Source organism: Cyrtonyx montezumae, unplaced genomic scaffold (assembly GCF_038088225.1).
Source record: "Cyrtonyx montezumae isolate F1298 unplaced genomic scaffold, pur_monq_1.0 scaffold_10, whole genome shotgun sequence".
NCBI lineage: Eukaryota > Metazoa > Chordata > Aves > Galliformes > Odontophoridae > Cyrtonyx > Cyrtonyx montezumae.
In genome coordinates this window covers 50,253,963-50,272,409 of record NW_027071826.1, presented here as the reverse complement: position 1 = coordinate 50,272,409, position 18,447 = coordinate 50,253,963, and the positions used below count along the sequence as shown (strand labels likewise).

The window sequence follows — 18,447 nt, the reverse complement described above, 5'->3', positions numbered from 1 at the left end:
CTAAACAAAAATGAAGATGAAATTAGCAAGAAACAATCAAATATTTTAAAATGCAGTCTAATATATTATTTCCATATATATATATATATAAATACAAACTCCACTGAACTTAAAGGGCATTACTGTAACTTGTGTGAGCTTCACTGCATTTGAAACATTCACGGGCTGATACTCCTAAAGACACCGCCGTTCTGAATTGCTCTATTTTGCAAACATCAGAGTGCTGAACAGAGAAAACGCTATGTGCTCCACAGAGTCTACAGAGTGAATCAGATGGAGCATTTGCAGATAATACTCAACAGGTTTTCACTTGCTTGAGGGATAGGAAGTAATATATCTGAGCAAGGACTGACCAGGCACATGCCATGGGCTTGCTTTCTACATTTTCAGAATTAAAAAGGTTGGATATAACTGTTCTGGACTGCCACATATTATCATAAGGCAAGTTCAAGTCTAGATTAAGGACTTTTCACTGAATAGTTTTGTATTTAAAAAAAAAACATTCTGGTTGCATAACATTCTGGATCATAAGTAACTTGACTTTAGAAATCATGTTTCTTTACATACGTAGTCTGGACCACGCCACAAACTACACTCAGTTTCTACAGGGACAGAGTTGATATTTCCTTCAGTCTCTAGTATGCTGTTCTGGCTTTAGAAGAAAAACAGTGCTGATAACACACTGAGGTTTGAGCTGCTGCTGAGCACAGTGGCTGCAGAGAGCCCAAGGATATTGCAAGTCTCAGCTTCTTGTACAATGCTGCCAACGGGAGAGCTGAAGGGGCACAAGCAGCTGGGAGGGGACAGGGATATTTTATTCCATGTAACATCATGTGCAAATAAATAAAACCGAGGGGAGCTGGCCAGGACAGGGACAGCTGCAGCTCAGGGACTGGCTGGCAATCGGTTGGCAGGTGGTGAGCAATTGCACGGTGCATCACTTGTTTTGTATATAGCTATTATATCATTATTATCTTTAATCTCAACCCACAAGTTATTCTGTACCATCCTACTGGGAGAAGGGCAAAGGAGCAAACAGCTGCCTGGTGCTGAGCCACCCGCTGGGGTAAACCACAACATTAAGTATTTCATTCCCAACAAGCCACGACACAGGCACAGCGTATGACATAACACTATATGAACATCAGTAAACTGAATTATAAACCCGTGTATGCTGTCATACTAAAAGCTTTCACTTTCAAGAGTCTGCTCCTACAGAGCACTACAAAAAGTGTTAAAGGTACTCTAAATAACATCCACATTTAACTAGTCCTACCAAAAAAAAAAAAAAAAAGGAAAAGTTTAAGCAGTTTGAGCAAGGTTAGCCACAAAGAAGTCCTTCCATTCCACCCCTTTCACAGGGCATTTTGCTCAAACTCTTGTAACAGCTTCACTAAAATTTCTCACAGTGTCACTGGTACAAAGTGAAAACGTTTCTTTATTAAATAAATAAAATTGAGTCTTTATCATTCTTACATCGGGATTTCTAGATTATGAGTTAGATCTTTGCCCTACAGAAGTTTACATCCAGCTGTTAATCTTTCTTCCGTTAATCATAAAACATAATAAACATGGATTTTTTTTAATAATTTACCCTTTTTATGACAATAAAAGACTTCTTACACTGAACATGCACCATCATTCTCATACCTGCCATATACTTCATTGTATTAATTGAAGCACAGAAGGTACAAATTCAACAGCCTACTGAATTAACTCATAAATGTAAAGTACACTTCAATTCTCTTCAAATAAAATGATTTGGAGTTTTCAGGATTGTTAACTGAAATGTTAGCAGAATTATTGCTCTGCAATCTGAAACAAGCATAATGCTGTCAGCAGGTAAAATGATTTTCCTTTCACTAGAAGACAACTCATTCTCCAGAAAACACCTTCATCAGAAGGAAACAGTAGCACCACAAACAGACGCAACATGATCTTAAGCAAAGTGTTTTCACACATAATCCACTGAAAACCTAGCTAATATGGTCTGTTAGTAACTGAACCTGAGACCACATGTCACCCTTGCACTTTCATTAGCTTTAACTTGACATAAGCAAGCTTTCCATAACTGTAATTAGACTTCACAGAGCACACGTATTAAAAAAATCAATTTAACCTAACTAGGTTAAATTTAAGGCACAGGATTATTAAAAAATACATACATTTTTGCCCTTCTCCTGAACCTTCTTCCGCACTGTAGGGCTCTGACTTAAAGTACGTATATTGTGTTTCTCCTCTACTCTTGCCGCTTTCATCATATTCGCTATCTGTTCCAGAATCTTCTTCTGCTGTGTCCCAAGTTTCTTTCTTTCCCTGATTTGCTTTTGATCGCCTACTACTCGTGATACTATGAGAATCGAGTCCATTAGCCAAGGGAATCGGGGCACTGTCCACATTACATAGAGTGTCGCTGCTATGACTCGAACTAAGGATATCACTGTCCACCGAACTCGTACTCCTGTCATTATTTACATCTGAATCTGACCGTTCCTCAGACTGCAGATTCTCAGGATCAGAAATCTGAATTTGGTTTTCAAGTTCTCTGTTTTCTGCTGAAGCTGAAGAGTCTATTTCATTTAAAGGTGATTCAATATTTTCAAAATCGCTGGCTTCTGTGCTTTTGCTGCTGTCTCCATTATCACCCTCCTGTTGCTGCTGCTGCAGGGACAAACTTTTAAGCTTTTCAGTGCTTTCTTCCAGAATTGCCTCAACAGATTTCATATTGCCTGCAGGTCCTTTTACTCTTCCACAGGCTTCATCCAAGTTGCCCTTATCTCCGCTAGGCTTCTGATAAACAGACCGTCTCAACTGAGATCCAGGCGACTGCTCGGGTAACGAAACATAGAGTCTGATTGTATTTGCATGACGATCCAGAAGTTTCCACAAGTGAGAATCTGTATATGCCATGTGACGATCTAAAGACTCAGAGCTTTCAATAAATACCTAAACATAAAATAACAGCAGTCTTACCAATCAGCACTGCTTTAAATAATAAAAGCAAGAACAGCAAAGAGTATTGAGCACACATTACATCAACAAGCAACGCAGTCTTCCAGCAAATATTTTAGACAGAAACAAAGGAGTCATAGCTTAACAGTAATTACCCTTCCTTGTTTTCAGAATCATGCTCAGATCAGTGACCTGTACCCATGCTGACCAGCTGCTCGAAGCGCTACTTACATCATGAAGCTTCTCGACCTTCAGAAGTAAACTTAGGTACCACTGTACTGTACCCCATTTAATCTGTACAGTAAATCCAGTTACAGTAGTAGCAGGATCAAGAACTACAGTCTTTATTTTCCAGTATAGCATCACAAACAAGAAACCTTGAAATGCATACATGGGTAAACAACAGAGCAATTGAGAATACAAGTGACCAAATTTATCTTTTTCCTTTCTCAAAGATCACCCTGTGAATGCAAAAGGCTTTGAAGTAACTGAATAACAAGTCAGTGATGCTATTTTGCTCCAAAGCCTTCACTCATCTTTGCTCATCCATGATACTGCAAATCTCGAGCCTAAATTTCAAAGCCAGATGACATGTAAAACAGCTGGAAAATGTGCTACTGTACTATAGAGAACAACACTACCAAGGAGTTATTCTTTTTGTGAATGCATGCTCTCAGTAATACACTTTAACTTTCCGCTAGTTCTGAAGCAGTCAAGCAGTTGGACTAGATCATACAAGGTCTCTTCCAACCATACTACTCTACTAGAACTATAATCGGAAATAGCAAGTAGAAGTATTCTCAGGGAAGATACAGATTTGGCTAGAATTCCTAAAATTAAGACTAAAAACTACCAAAAAATTGCTCTTAGCTTTGAAATCTGCTTCATAAGAACTTTAACATCGTTCAGAAGCTGTTCCTAAGATTTAAAAACTTAAGTAGGTAGGTTTCACAGTAGTACCAACCATTCTGTCCTAGGAGCTGACTTTCAAAGACCTGTCAAAGCTTTTCATCTCAGCACCATACAAACCTGAGTACAAACATGATTTCTGATTGTGGATCTGCTCTCCTTTGTTATGTACACTAGGTTTTAAATACAGCCCATAGAATTGGCTGGCATTGTAATACATTTTAGTTAGCAAAAAAGACAATAATAAATACTTTAGAGACTAGTACAATAAGTGACTGTTACCCTTTAAAAAATTTTTTACAGACTTCTCTCCCATTTGCAACACAGTCTTTTATATGATGCCGTGCAGACACACTAACAGTTAAAAATCAGAACAGCTACCTTATTGCTTCTAAAAAAACCTTCAGCTTTCAGTGTTTTGCTGGAGACATTCAGAAGACGCAAGTCATTGTAGCAACGTTCCAACACCACCCGCATTGTTTCAGCAGGCAGATGCGTAGCCTAAAATCAGACAATCACAGTACATTAACGTGCATTATAAAGCTTCAAATACTGTAACATGAAGTCTATTAAGCCTGTCGCTTTCTTTCATCCTTTGACACTCAACAGTTCTTTCACAAGACCAGAAGACGCTGCAGTCAAGCCATCTTGGAACTCACAAATTGTGAGCAACCCGTACTAAAAAAGAAACAAAGACAACCAATCCCATTCTAGGGGTACAAACCAACTGAAACTTAAAAATGCACACTTAGCTGAAACCTAAACCACATTCCACAACAAATGTTGTGAAGTTCCACAAAACTAAGTCATAGAAAACTGAGTGAAATGGCTGCTCTCTTCCAGTTAAATGGAAGCAGCAATATCTCACAGCTGAAGACCATCTAACAGCTGATCTTCTACAGCTTATTAAGTGTCTGCTGGGATGAAAAGAAGAGTTTGCAAGGAGCACGTGGACATCTGGCTATTGATTTTAAATACCGAAGCCAATGGGATAAATTGCATGTTGTATCAGTGATATGGTTAAAGAATTCACCAGATCTGCTATTGATAGAATAAGTCACTGAGGTGATTGAACTTCCTAGTCCAAATGAATATTGGCTTGACTCTTCAGCTTCTCAAAAAAATAGACTATCTGGTAGGTTAGTAAACAACAGGGCCAGACAGTAGCTACCTTTGTGCAAAAGCTGGGGTAGAACTACAGACGGATCAAGTAGACTGCTCTTTTTAGCAGCAGAGATGAGAAACTCAACTGCAACAACTAACCAAACTCTACAGCACAACTTAAAGTTACTATGCATTTTCAGAGCAAAAATGAAAATTCTGTAATAACTATTGCTGAACAACCGTAAATTACCTTTGAAATTAGCTGTTTGAATTCCAGAACTGTCTGATTCAAATAAGCTCGTACACTTATTGGAGGAGCAACAGATTCAGTCTTGAGGTCAACTACGTGAACCTTTACCATGACCTCTGTGGGGATGAGAAGAAAACAAAACCGCAGATAGATCAAGAAAATCCAAAAGGCAAAGAAAAGAAGCATACCATTGTCTGATATATTGGTTGAAGGGTTTCATTAAGTACACACAAACAGCAGTGAATTTGAAAAGGCATCCAATTTCAGAATTTCATTTTAATGCTGGAAGCATAACTGTTCTACATTATCCAAGTTTTATTTTCATACCACCAAGCAATGCACGTGCTACCCCTATCTTCATCTATATGGAATTATGTGACTTACCACCAGGCTTATAGCACTGGAAAACTTGGTCAGGTCTTCTTGTTTCCAACAGTAAGTCAAACATATATGTTGATTTAACACCGCCAAGTAATAAACCCATCGGGGTATCCTCTTCTCCTTCATAAGATCGTTCCAAGTAGTCATGGAACTCATCATATTTGACAAGGCGACAACAGTCTAAAGGGACGACATCTTCTAAATCCATCAGCTAAGCAAACAAACAAAAAGAAACTATGTCTTTTTTTGTGAGTTTTCCCCCCGTAAGCTAGAAATCTCAGTATACACATAATCAGCAATCATTTAATCTACAGCGTTGTTTTTCTTTTTTAAACAGGTACATTCACAAAGTATTTTATAAAGAAATGACAAATACAGCCAGCCTGCATCAAAATCCAGATAAAAATGGGGATTTGAGATGTATATAAGTATACGAAACCGTATACTGCATCATATACCAAACAACATCTTTAGAGGTCTGATAAGGTTATGTGCAGCAATCTTCCATGCATTCTAAAAAAAATGTTAAATGATTCCAAATCCACATGGCTGTCTGCACTCTGTCAGTCCAAGGTGCATATAACAGGAATTGATGAGTAGGTAAGGAAAAACACACTCCTTCAGCATTCTGTGAAAGTCAAAAGATCCACAGATGATCTGGTGTTTACTGATGTTACTGAATTAGCTATGCAGGAAGTTTCTTGGAATTATCCTCTCACTATACATCCATTCCAAAGTTCTTACTGAAATAGAAATATAAATGATCAGAATTCTTAACTTAGTGAGGCTAAGGAGAGTCTTACCAGAAGCTCTCAGTCAATTTAGAATAAGGGTCATATTGCATTTTAGAAGGGCAGGCTCTATCATTCCCAAAAGACAACATCTGACAGCTAACAACAGAAAAGTCAGTCAATGCCTCCAACTAGAACTCCTTTTCAAAAAGGATAAACAAGCCAACAAATGAACACAATATGAAACACTCCCACAGCGCTAGAAATATAAAATCAGCAGTAGAAAAATAATAGCTATTCATTTTAATATCTTATTATGCACAGCATACCTTGTAAGCTATTCCCACAGCTTCCTTCAGTGTTCTATCCTTATGAACCTCTAATTTGTTCTCCATCATTATCTGCTTTGTTGGATGCATACAGAACAACTTAATCTATGAAAGAAAAAGAAAAATCAACACAACAGTCATTTAAATTACTGTTCACATTAAAATAGATATTAATTTACAAACTTTTTTTCTAACTACCTAATATAAAACACATCAGCTGTAGGAAAGCTTCCCTTCAGCTGGTTATGCAGCTGCAGACATGACACAAATTGCACAGCAGACAGAACTGCATGTACACATGTATATATTCAGCTATTCACATATATCTTCGTGTACAAAGGCATCTTTATAGATGTAGTTACATATTAAAGGAATATATGTAACTTTTTGCAAGCTGATGTTTGCATGATGATCAGAATGCCTTTAAACTGCAGAAAGTATACTAAGTAAAAATTAAAACTTTCCCTCCGAAATGAAAACAAAACATGCATAGGAAGGATAAATGTGAAATTCCTTCTTGATACACACACACTTCACAGCTCTAGGAAACCTTCCAATAAAGCAAGCAGATTCTTATGAAGACATACTTGGAAATCATAAATGTCGTATTTTGTAGTTACCTAATTTGTGGTCAGAAAACTTCCCCCTTTCTGTCAAATTATTTGTTTATATCAGCTTATGAAACACCAATCCACATCTCACAGGGTCACAACATTAGAAGATTTAATAGCACAAAGCAGTTAACACGTGGCATTATATATTTTTTTGACTCAGAGCTAGTTAGAGTTGTTCTGTTAGGTTTTTTTAAACACTAATTCACATTCACATGGAAGATATGAACTCAACAAGAACCTCTTGTTATTACCTTTAATGGGTCCCTCCACTGTATAAACTTTCAGTAGAAGAACAATTCAGATGTACCTTTCTAACAATCTTTGCAGTGTAATAACAAATTACAAAGGTGGAAACAGCACATGGAAAGTTACTGCCCCATTAGTGAGTAGAAATTCTAACCTTGCACGTGTTGCGCTCAATTTCCCGTTGCCTCTTTTCTTGCTCTTCCAATTCTCTCTCCTTCTGTACCAATTGCTTAATATGGTCAGGGTACTCATGCGACTCGAGAAACTCTACCACAGAAAAAAAGAACCAAAACAACTTTAAAAATGAAAATCAGTCTCTTCAACTAAACTTCACACTACATCATACCCTGTTCCCTTTTTAAAGAACAGCTTCTAATTTCTATCCTTATTCTTCCTAACAGTCATCCTCAGATTCTCAAAAATTTTGTTAAAAAAAGATAAAGGAAACACTTAACTGATTCTTCTCAAGTATTTATAGGTAAAGTGCTTTTCTCAAGGATCTTTTGCTCCTTTCTCTGCTGGACATAGAACTTCATAGGTGCATATACACATCTGAATGTCATATCATCTGCACATCTAATACAGGAATTCAACAACCAGCTCAAAAGCTAAGCTTTATTCCACCAAACTAGGATTTTCTACTGGCACCATTTATGTACAGTCAAACAGATTTTAAGGGAGAAACCTGAATATTTTTAAGGAAATAACTTTTTGTGACTTTCACAAAAGAAACAAATTCTGAAAGCATACAGTTAGTAGCATGAACAATCTAACACCCTATGAAATATGCCAAAAACTGAACTGAGTCTGCTAAGAGATGTTTTAGTTTTGAATCCAAATAGAATCTTAACTTCTCAATGAGACACACTTCAAAGAAAAATCAACCTATCAGCTAATACACGGTGCTGGGCATCTTCTAAATCCTGGTGTGCTAAGTCAGATGGAAGGATCTCAGAAGAACATGAGATCTCAGATCTGCGTCTTGCTCTGTAATTTATAGTACCTTTCCTGCTAAGAAGCTAAAAACTAAGGCTGATTATAACATGTAAAACTTAGGTGTCAGGACGTTCATGTATACTCGTTTTTTCAGAGAAGAAAATCATCTTTATTCCACTATCAAGTACAGCACCCGTACAGAGTCTCAGTTTATTCAGTGTCACCCAGCATGCCAAGCATTCAAATCCATAATATCAAATAAATTATAATGCCACATAATGAACATGAAGGATTACGATTAACAGAGAAATGAAATGCTATAAAAGAAGGGTCCCCTATATGAAAGCTACTTTCAGCTTACCTTATAAATACCAACACCACCACCCTCTCCCCCCCTCCAAAAAATTAGGACTCATTCATATATACAATGTTTCCCTAATTCAAAATAGAATCTTACTAGTTTAGAACTGCAAAACATACTTACTTGCATTCCTTGCTGGATCCTTCAGTCTATATATTAGCATGTATGCATTTGTGGAGCTGGTAGAGAAAAAGAATATTTACCTGAATTTATCAGATAAGAGGATATGGCTCATTTCAAAAGCTGGTTTGTTCCCCCATTACCAGCAGGAAGCAGTCACACTGCACTTACCTTAACAGCGCTCAAACCAAATTTTCATAAGTAAATGCAATGCTATTTTAAATGATCTTAAACAACAGTCACCATAGCTTTTAACACTACTTGCTGCATCAACTCTTATTTTCAAGCTAACCTGTTAAGAATGAGTCTTCACCCATTTCTTTGATTACATTAGCCACCAGAAAGGAAGGTAGTGCTACAGGACTTACCTAGCAAAAGCACTGGAGTAATAGCCTCTGCTTCCAGAAGACCCACCATATGTCTTCTTAATATCTTCTTGAGTTATCTAACAGAAAAAACAATTTAATGATTATTTGAGAAACTTGCAATAATTGGCACGCATTTATTCTCATTATAAAAAAATTCATATCTGCTTTTTTGTGGAGCAAAAAAATCTGTTTCAATGCGATCACTCATTGTGAAATGAAAATTTCACAATGAGTGTAACAGTTCTACAAATACACTTCTCTAAGCAAGGAAATATTCTTAGCACATACAGGAAGGTCAAAGTCTAAATCCAGCAGCCTGTATGTGAATAAAAGGCTTCTGTTTAAATCACCTCACGCTCAGCATCAAGATCGGCATGGCATGAGAAATGATCATCAACGAACTACAGAGCACAACAGCTCTGTTAAAAGCAGGTGAAAAATCATATGAATAATAAGAACTGATTGATTCATTTACGTGCACCTAAGATAGCAGAAATATTATTTTTACCTTGCTAACATGTTGATCATTAAAGCTGTACCACTGGTCATCACTAAAAGACTTTATACAGGCATAGTAATGGCCACCAGCAGCACTTCCAGAATGGACCATAACAGAAAAGAGTTCATACAGTAAGGAATTCTGTAGAAAGAATAAAAAAGGTGTGGTAAAATGCACTAAGAAAATGTACACGTAACAAATAAAATACTTTTAAAATGATTACATTAACCCAAGTATATAAATAGTTGTATGTTACAAAACTGCAACAGAAATGTATTAATGTGGCAGATCGTTTCGCTGAACACTATTCAGGAGTATATAATACAAGAAAAAAAAGAGGAACTTCCCCTTGGGCTGCAGGAGAGAATTGATGGAAGGAAAAAAAGGACATGGAAGTGTGGTTTTTGAGACAGTATTAATGCATCTCTTTTCAGAACAAACTCTGAATGTGAAGACAGACAGTAACAGAAACCTACAGCAATTCACTAATTTCCATAATCAGAAGGAAATAGAACAATACAAAAAGACCTGGAATTAGCATTAGTGAAAATAATCCTCAGGCTTAAAAAACACAGACTCTGAACATGCAAACTGTTAGAGCCGCTCCAAAAGTAATGCTTTCTATTTAGTTAGGCTTGTCCAGGACATCAAACAGACATTGTTGGTATAGCAGTAGGGGCTGAAACTTCACATTACATGCTGTTGCTGTATGACAGATTTCAGCAGAGGGGCAGTCTGACAGAATGATGTCTGACATAAAGCGTGCACGAAGCAAACAGGGTCACCAAATTCCTGGGGAAAAAATGGCACCCACTGACATTCAGTGATGCTGAATGTCTATGGAGACTGAATAGTGGATGCTGGCACAGTGAGGCAGCGGATGGTGCACTTCAGCAGGGGTGACAGTAATGCAGAAGACAAACCATGTTCCAGATAGCCATGTACAACTGTCACACCACCAAAAAAAGAGCGCCCCCATAAGCTCATCTGCAGATTATAATCAGGACACCACGTAGCTAACCATCACTGCACTGTAAACATTGGCAGCAACATTGCAATATCACCAAGTCCTGCCAGGTGCATCCTAGGAATGAAGGTGATAGATCCTTGGACCACATCAATTACTAGTGAGGAGACATGGAGTCAATCTGGAATCAAAACAACAGTGCACGGAGTGGAAACATGCTAACTCCCCATCAAAGACGGGATCCACATGAGTTGAGTGATGAGCACTGCTTTTTGGGACAAGAAAGGGGCGAGTCTGCTGAATTTCCTACAACCCAGACTGACCATTGACTCTGACCGTGACATCACAACGCTGACGAAGCTGAATGCTCAACTCCAATAATCAGGTCAGAACACAACCTTTCTCTTGTGGCGTGGTAACCATGCACGTGCACTGCAGCATGCTTTTGACCATATTCTTAAAAATAAAACTGTTTACATACAAAAAAATCTTCAATTTGTGCTTCTGGTGCCCAAACAAATAATCTAGAAAGCATCAGACTAACAAGTTGCAAAGGCCTCTACTCTCCCGTGTGCTCCAAAGTAGTTGCATGCTCTCCTTTACTGCACTGCCAAGGTATTTTGGAATTTGAATAAAGATGACTTTTTTTTGCAGGAAACAATTATTTATGTGCATTATTATTTCCATTTGTGTAGAACTGACCCCATTCAGCAACTAAACAAACACTGAGTCACTCTCTGCATTCCCTGAGTGGGATGCTGGAAAGAATCTAAAGAGTGAAAATAAGGTAACTTGTGAGCAGAGATGATAGTTTAGTAATGGAAAGACAGACAAAAGTGGCACAAAGGCAATCACTTGCTGCCTCCCATCAGCAGATCAATACCCAGTAAGTTTCCGGGTAACTTGATTTTGTTAAGACCAAACTCCCACCTTTAACTGACAAAACATTAGATGGTATGGAATATCCCTCTGGTCAGTTCAGTTCAACTTGGCACTGTCGAAGAGCTGCACAGTATCAGCTATAACATGGTGTGCTATCAACATTTTTAGTCACAAATTCAAAACTGAGCATCACGTGGGCTCCTTCAAAACAAGTTAAATCTAAAACAACACCAGATCCAGTACATTCTTAAACATACCTTTTCACTACCAACTTTAGCAATTCTTTCTGCTGCACTGTTGCTTTCAAGGCAGATTCCTTCATCAACTCCATCATCATTAGAAAAATCATTGCTCATCTGGTCACTGTGACAACTGCCTTCATTTTCTGCTCCACTATCAGTGCAACTCTCAGTCTGAGGAGATTTCTTAAAATAAACATATAACAATAAACATTATACAACATTTAAAGTCACATGGAACAGGAAATGACAACATTTGAGAAGTACAAATTAAATGAATGCACACATTGAGGTGAGGCTGCAACAGTGTGGAGAAGAGTGGAATAACCTCCCCACACAACCGGCTGGGCAGCACTAGGCCTCAGATGATATGAAACCAGAATTGCCTTCTTTATGGAAGCGTGGAAAACCTAACAGGAATTGGAACACATACTACAAAATAAAGAAAATCCTAAGACGTATGAAAACTTACAATTAATACATCACCATGGCTAAAGAAAACTGTGTAGATGAAAGGTAAAATGGGTTTATTGGGTCAATCCTTGAATTTCCTTAACAAGAAATTACAGGAACATTGAAAACTACTTTTCTCTTTTTTTTTTTTATTAATCTTTACCTCATCTTCAACATCAATGAAGATACTCATGTCTAACTCCTCAGGAAAAGTCATACGATCATTCAGTTTAATCCTGTGCATAGTGGTATAATCAAAGTCAAACCTCTTCAGCTGCAATGTCAACAGATAGGGAAAATGCAAGAACCGCAGGCCCTAAACAAAGCAAAGAGAAGGTTATGCTACCACTGTTGAGACTAATATTTGGCAAAAGGAAGCTTCACAAATAATCTGACAGTGCTTACCTTCCTCGCATCGCATTTCTTCTTACATCGTTCACAAAAATACTGATTGGGACCATCAAGAATCTCAGGCTGAATGAAAGCATGCAGTGCTTCTTCCTAATAATCAAAAAGATGTTACCTGATTTTTGAAGAACTTATACAATGTAGGTATAAATGAAAATAACTTTATCAAAGTTATAAACTACTGCAATGACTGAAATTAGAAAATTTGAACAACAAATCCTGATACTTCAGATTTTTGAAAACTGATGGAAGTGCCATTATATGACTGGATGGTTACATTGTTTACCACAGATACTGGGAGCTATGCTTTAATACTGAAGCTCTTCAGCACTTTACTGAGCTATACAGCTACCCATCCATTTTTCAACTGTTCTATCATTAACACTGCTATTCCTCTTGATTATTTATTAACATCTCTTGCCATTTTCTGCTGTGTGATATTTAAAGCAAAATCAGTTTTGATTATTAGGACATATAACAACACAACTCCAAATACTCATCTTAGTGGTAGTTTATACAACAACTCATGAAAAAAATATCTACATTGTTGTGCAGTCCACAAGAGTTCCTGACAGCCAATTCTGTAGGATTTTACTTTCAGAGTAACTGTTATCTTTGAAGAGGCAACTGTTATGAAGTCTCATAACTACTAAACATTTCTAACATTCCCCATATATACACTCCAGAAGATACCACAGGAGATGAAACAGATTTGTATGAAAAAGCTATTTAATCTTCCTTGTACTGCATCGAATCAAGAGAACATAGGTTGGAAGGAACTTCTGGACTATCTCCAGTTTTTGAAGTTTGAACTTCCAGCATAGTAAAATACCATAACAAATAGTTCAAACTAATTTTCCTGTGGCTAAAGATAGGTATTTAGAATTTTCCCCACACAGAAGTGCATTGTAACACAGTTAGTAGTTTGACAGGTATCTTACTGCTTGCATTATTTAAGATCTGTAAATAGGAACAGTAAAGTCTTTATGAGAATAAAGATACAATAAGCAAAGCTTATTGGAAAATGCTCCTGATTTCCACCTCAGACTTTCAGAGCTCACATAGTTTTTTCCATGTCCAGTACATACTAGTAAAAATAAAAGATCTTACCAAGCTACCTTAGATATCTAAGACATTAACACAATAAAAGTAAATATCACATCATCCATATTCTTATTTTTCCTAGTTTTAGTTTGGCCATGACACCACAGACAAAGGAAGTTCACAGAAAAGTAGTCCTAACGCATCTCTGCTCAAAAAAGTCCCAAACATCCACTAGTATACATACTCAAACCTTCAACAGAAAAGCTACAAAAGATAACGATCCCCAAAAACATATACAACTGTATTTGCCATATCTCCAGAATTCTGTTATCAAACTGTTCTTGCCCAAATAAGTGATGGATGCCCGATCCTTGGAGGTGTTCAAGGCCAGGATGGACAGGGCCTTGGGCAGCCCAGTCTAGGGAAGGAGATTGGAACTGGGTGTCTTAACATTCCTTCCAACCCATGCCACTCCATGGCTACATGAATTTCCACTGCTTTCTAGTAAGAATTTCAAAATGCCAGCTAGTTCCTCACTGAATCCACTCCTCTTTCAGCTATTTTTCATCTGTAAAATTTTATTGCTTAGAGCAATATATATATTATGTATATTTAAGTTCAGTCTATTAACAATGTGAAATTCAAGCATACAGTTTTCTATAATGTTAACCACTGTCCTTGATTACATAGCTAAAATAAGGTGCTGTACGTTACACCTGCATCTCTGCTGATCTCAAAGAGACAGCTCCTGTTTTTTTAAAGCATGCCCTTGAACTATGCAGATCATTAGTGAAAAAGAACAATCTTGAGATAAGTACTGACAAGACCTCAGTGCCCAAATGAGGTTACAGCTGGGCTACTATAGTGTATGACATGAACTTGGGGAACAGAGAATCAGGATAAAAAACGCTCAAAATGCAAACCTTAACGACAAACATTTAAAAAATTACTCCACTTAGGTAATAAAAAAAAGAACATCCTTCCAGTAAGTTCTTCAACATTCTCATTTAAGTATTAACATTCACAGATGAACACAACATTTCAGGCAACTTCATTTTTTGGTAGTACACAATGTCGAACAGTGGGATAATACACTTCATGTGGCATTCTACAGATTAACCTTACTTCAAGCTTGTGCATCCATTCTCTCTTAGTAGAAAGTAATGGAAAATCACTTACCTCTAACTAGAGTTCTTTGAAGGTAGTATCCTCCTTAGATCCCCTATCTTGGGTTGTGTCGCCTGCTGCAAGTTCCCTCAGGAGCTGACTAGCAAGGTCTGAGAAGTTTTATATTCCCTTCTATAAGCCCTATTAGCGCATGTGTGAGGTTTATGATCTCTCACTTATATCCTTTCACCTACACCTACTAAATCACCATCGTCTATGGATCAATGGAGGATACTACCTTCAGAGAATTCCATTTAGAAACAGGCGATTTTTCCCTTCTCCAAAAGCAAGTATCCTCCATATCTCCCCACTGCTGAAGACTACAACACTAAAAATCACATCTGCTACAGGTGAAACGAATGCAGAGAGGAGAATCAACTGAATATAATCAGAGTGGGAATTGAAAAAAGCTCAAAAATTGAAGCATCAATACAAACTGCAACCATGCAAATCTGTAACAAGTTTTTAAAACTATTTTGCTTGGAGTATAACAAACCCAATAATGGTTGTTCTACAGGAAAAATATTTAATACTACTGAAAGTAATCTGATATCAAAGCTCTTTTTTGTTCAAACTTCCTGCAGTGTTACAAGTGCACAAATAATGTCTTTTTTTTTTAAAACAGCATCCTGCTGTAGACTTTTTCCACTGAGGGAAAAAATTCCAATTTGAGACATGTACAGTGCATTGCTAAACAGAGAGTCCAATTATGGAGTGAATAAAGCTTTCACTCTTTCTTTCACTTCTTTAATAGACATGAAAAATCTCATCATCAAATTATAGAAATTTAAATCAAGAATCTTGCTTAATGAAATATTTCCAGAGATGTGTTATAAGATGAAAAATGAAGCAATTGGAAAACATCACTATCACTGGAACTGCAGCTTAAAACAGCTGGATGTTTCTGAAAAGTTTAAAGCACTCTTAAATCAAAAGCCTTAACTAAATTGAATTCTTTCTGTGAGATCAACATCCTTCCTATCTTTACTGCTTCTCAAGACTGGCATTTGAAATATTAAGCACCTTGAGCTTACACGGCATTAACCTGATTTAACAATTCTCAACAGAATGCTGTTAAGAATTAGAGAATATTAGCATTTAAAAAAATGCCAACATGCTAAAGACAATACTTCAGATATATTAAGTAACACTGGTAAGCCAATTATGCAACAAGTGATTGTTTAAATCAACCTTTACCCAAAGACTTCGATTTATTCTTCCTCTTTCTCACAACTTCATCCATATTACAGACATTTTAAGCCACAACAGTGGAGTTCCATTTGTAATGACTTATGTTCATGGGATACTGAAAAAAACAAAGCTTCTACAAACGTTCTAACATATATGCTTGCCAACATCAGTAATGCTGGAGCACGAGTGACCAACAGCAACGTATGATAGGATTTCTTATTGCTTGTTAAAAGCACGTGGTACTTCAGAAATGAACTTCAGAAAGCATAGCAACAACACTGCAATTAAGCTAAAAATTCATCTTCTGTTCTTTTGCTAAGATTTTCAACAAAGCTAGGAAAATTTAGCAGATGTGCCAATGAAGAGAACAGCCCAAAGAAAACTTAGCAATCTCAAAAAATATTTCAGGTAAATGCTGAAAATTGTATCAGGAAGAAAATAACTGATTACTTCAGCCTGAAGGCAATGAAGTTGCATTTCCCCTCCCCTTATACATGCACCAGTAGGACTCATTGAAGGGTAAAAGAAAAAACAAAACAAAAAATAAACCAAAAAGCCAAAAAAAAGTCTTCTAGAACTTGCTAGCTGGTTCACTGCACAAAGACGAACACCCCAAGATGGAGTATCTAGGATGATACTTACCATGTAACAAATTATACCACTGTCGCATTATGTATTCTATGTGTATGGATGCACTATTAGTCAGCATAATAGTACACACCACGCTAGCAAACGCCTGGTTGGAGCCGTACGGGCGGATGACCAAAGGAATATCCAGGTACGTGTCAATTCTCCAGCCTTCATAGCCACATTCTAGACATCTTACATAGTCTTTCAGTTTGCCTTGATACAGTTGATTTATAAGATCGGCCTGAAACAGACATTCAACATTGCTTTAAACGTAAGAACATCCCACTCTTTAGATTTACAAGAAGCAATCTTTATAAACTGCACAACTAGTTAGAATAGTCAGTTCCAAGCAGGACATCCAACTCCTGACTCCTGTTTTTCCCCCCATTTCTCTGATCTACCAATGCAAAGACCGTGCGTCAAAACAGCTTCTGAAAGCACGTTACGTAAGCTTTGCAGCTTGAGCTGCAAGAGCCCACTAACTAAACTAAAAAATACCACTAGTGAGAAAGTTACGACAGAAGAAGTTACGTAACTACTTCCCGTGCTTCAAATAAAGAATACCCAAAGTCCAAAATATTTCACTTTTAACCAGAGAAAAAAAAGCAACATTCAGAAAGGTGGTGTAGCTACAATAAGGAATAATAGCGTACAAGAAAACTGGCAGCTACTAAAGTCTGCCAATAATCTTGTATTTAAAAATCAGTTTGCATTTTTTTACAATAATTTGTAAAAACAAAAAAAACACCACCACACCCTGAACTACTAGAACAGTACTGATACAATTACCTGTTCTGTTTGCTTCCATTTCTGCTCCAAAGCATCAAACATAACTCTACAAAGCTCCTGTACATCATGTTGCTGCCACGCTGTCAGAAATGGAAAATAATGAAAATAAGTTATTACTCAATATAAGAACGCTTCCTACAGCTATCAAATGGTTTTCAAGTCTCCTCCACATTTACTATGCTAATCCCTGGGTAGCGCTCAATTCCACAGGCAGTTAGCACTCAAGTCAGAAAAACAAGCAAACAACTGCTCACCATATTTGTGCATAAAGAAGAACTCTGTATACGAACAGTAACTACGTATGCAGAAGTGCTAATATGTGCTACTTCAATGTTTATTACAAAATGGTTCTAGCTTACCCCCCATTTCAAGCTGATTCCCCAGAACTCTAAAAGGTGTTGTTCCCCACACCCCCTCATCTTCTATTATGCATAAGGACAGACATTGTGTAATTGTCTGTGGAAAATTCAGCTGATTATGGAGAAAAATTATACTAGATAAGTTTCACATTATTACTTGATTTTACGTAATTCTCCATGTAATTTTCTCCTTAACTGAAATGCACGCGTTTGACATCAGTGATTCAAAATAAATGCAATTTTCTTCTGAAGAAATTTTCTAGAATTTGTTTAAACCACTTAACAAGTATAATGATATTTTAATTACAAAACTAGTGTTTTATTTAACAGCTTTAAACTCACAGATATTATTTCTTTAGGAAAAAACACTACAAACAAATATCAAATTAAGCCATCTTGCCTCCATCGAATCAAAGTGGATTCTAATCATTAATTTTAATTGGCTATTTTTCCTCCAACAGCAGCAGTTTAGGCATCTAACAGGAAATAGCTGAAGTAAATCACACAAGCTTAATCGC

General features: G+C 37.0%; 1 protein-coding gene across 3 annotated transcripts in view; it reads right to left on the bottom strand.

The window, feature by feature from the left end:
- Positions 1–18,447, bottom strand: part of USP47 (ubiquitin specific peptidase 47) — a 45,424-nt gene that overhangs the window by 6,962 nt on the left and 20,015 nt on the right. For all 3 annotated transcript variants that reach the window (XM_065755343.1, XM_065755342.1, XM_065755344.1), the window contains 14 exons: positions 17,571–17,650; positions 16,873–17,022; positions 12,747–12,842; positions 12,505–12,657; positions 11,907–12,074; positions 9,810–9,941; positions 9,302–9,378; positions 8,937–8,992; positions 7,671–7,783; positions 6,657–6,761; positions 5,600–5,807; positions 5,216–5,331; positions 4,243–4,362; positions 2,166–2,946 (listed from right to left, as the gene is read on the bottom strand). In XM_065755343.1, the coding sequence (XP_065611415.1) occupies positions 2,166–2,946; positions 4,243–4,362; positions 5,216–5,331; positions 5,600–5,807; positions 6,657–6,761; positions 7,671–7,783; positions 8,937–8,992; positions 9,302–9,378; positions 9,810–9,941; positions 11,907–12,074; positions 12,505–12,657; positions 12,747–12,842; positions 16,873–17,022; positions 17,571–17,650 (2,355 nt within the window). The remainder of the gene's footprint in view (positions 1–2,165; positions 2,947–4,242; positions 4,363–5,215; positions 5,332–5,599; positions 5,808–6,656; positions 6,762–7,670; positions 7,784–8,936; positions 8,993–9,301; positions 9,379–9,809; positions 9,942–11,906; positions 12,075–12,504; positions 12,658–12,746; positions 12,843–16,872; positions 17,023–17,570; positions 17,651–18,447) is intronic.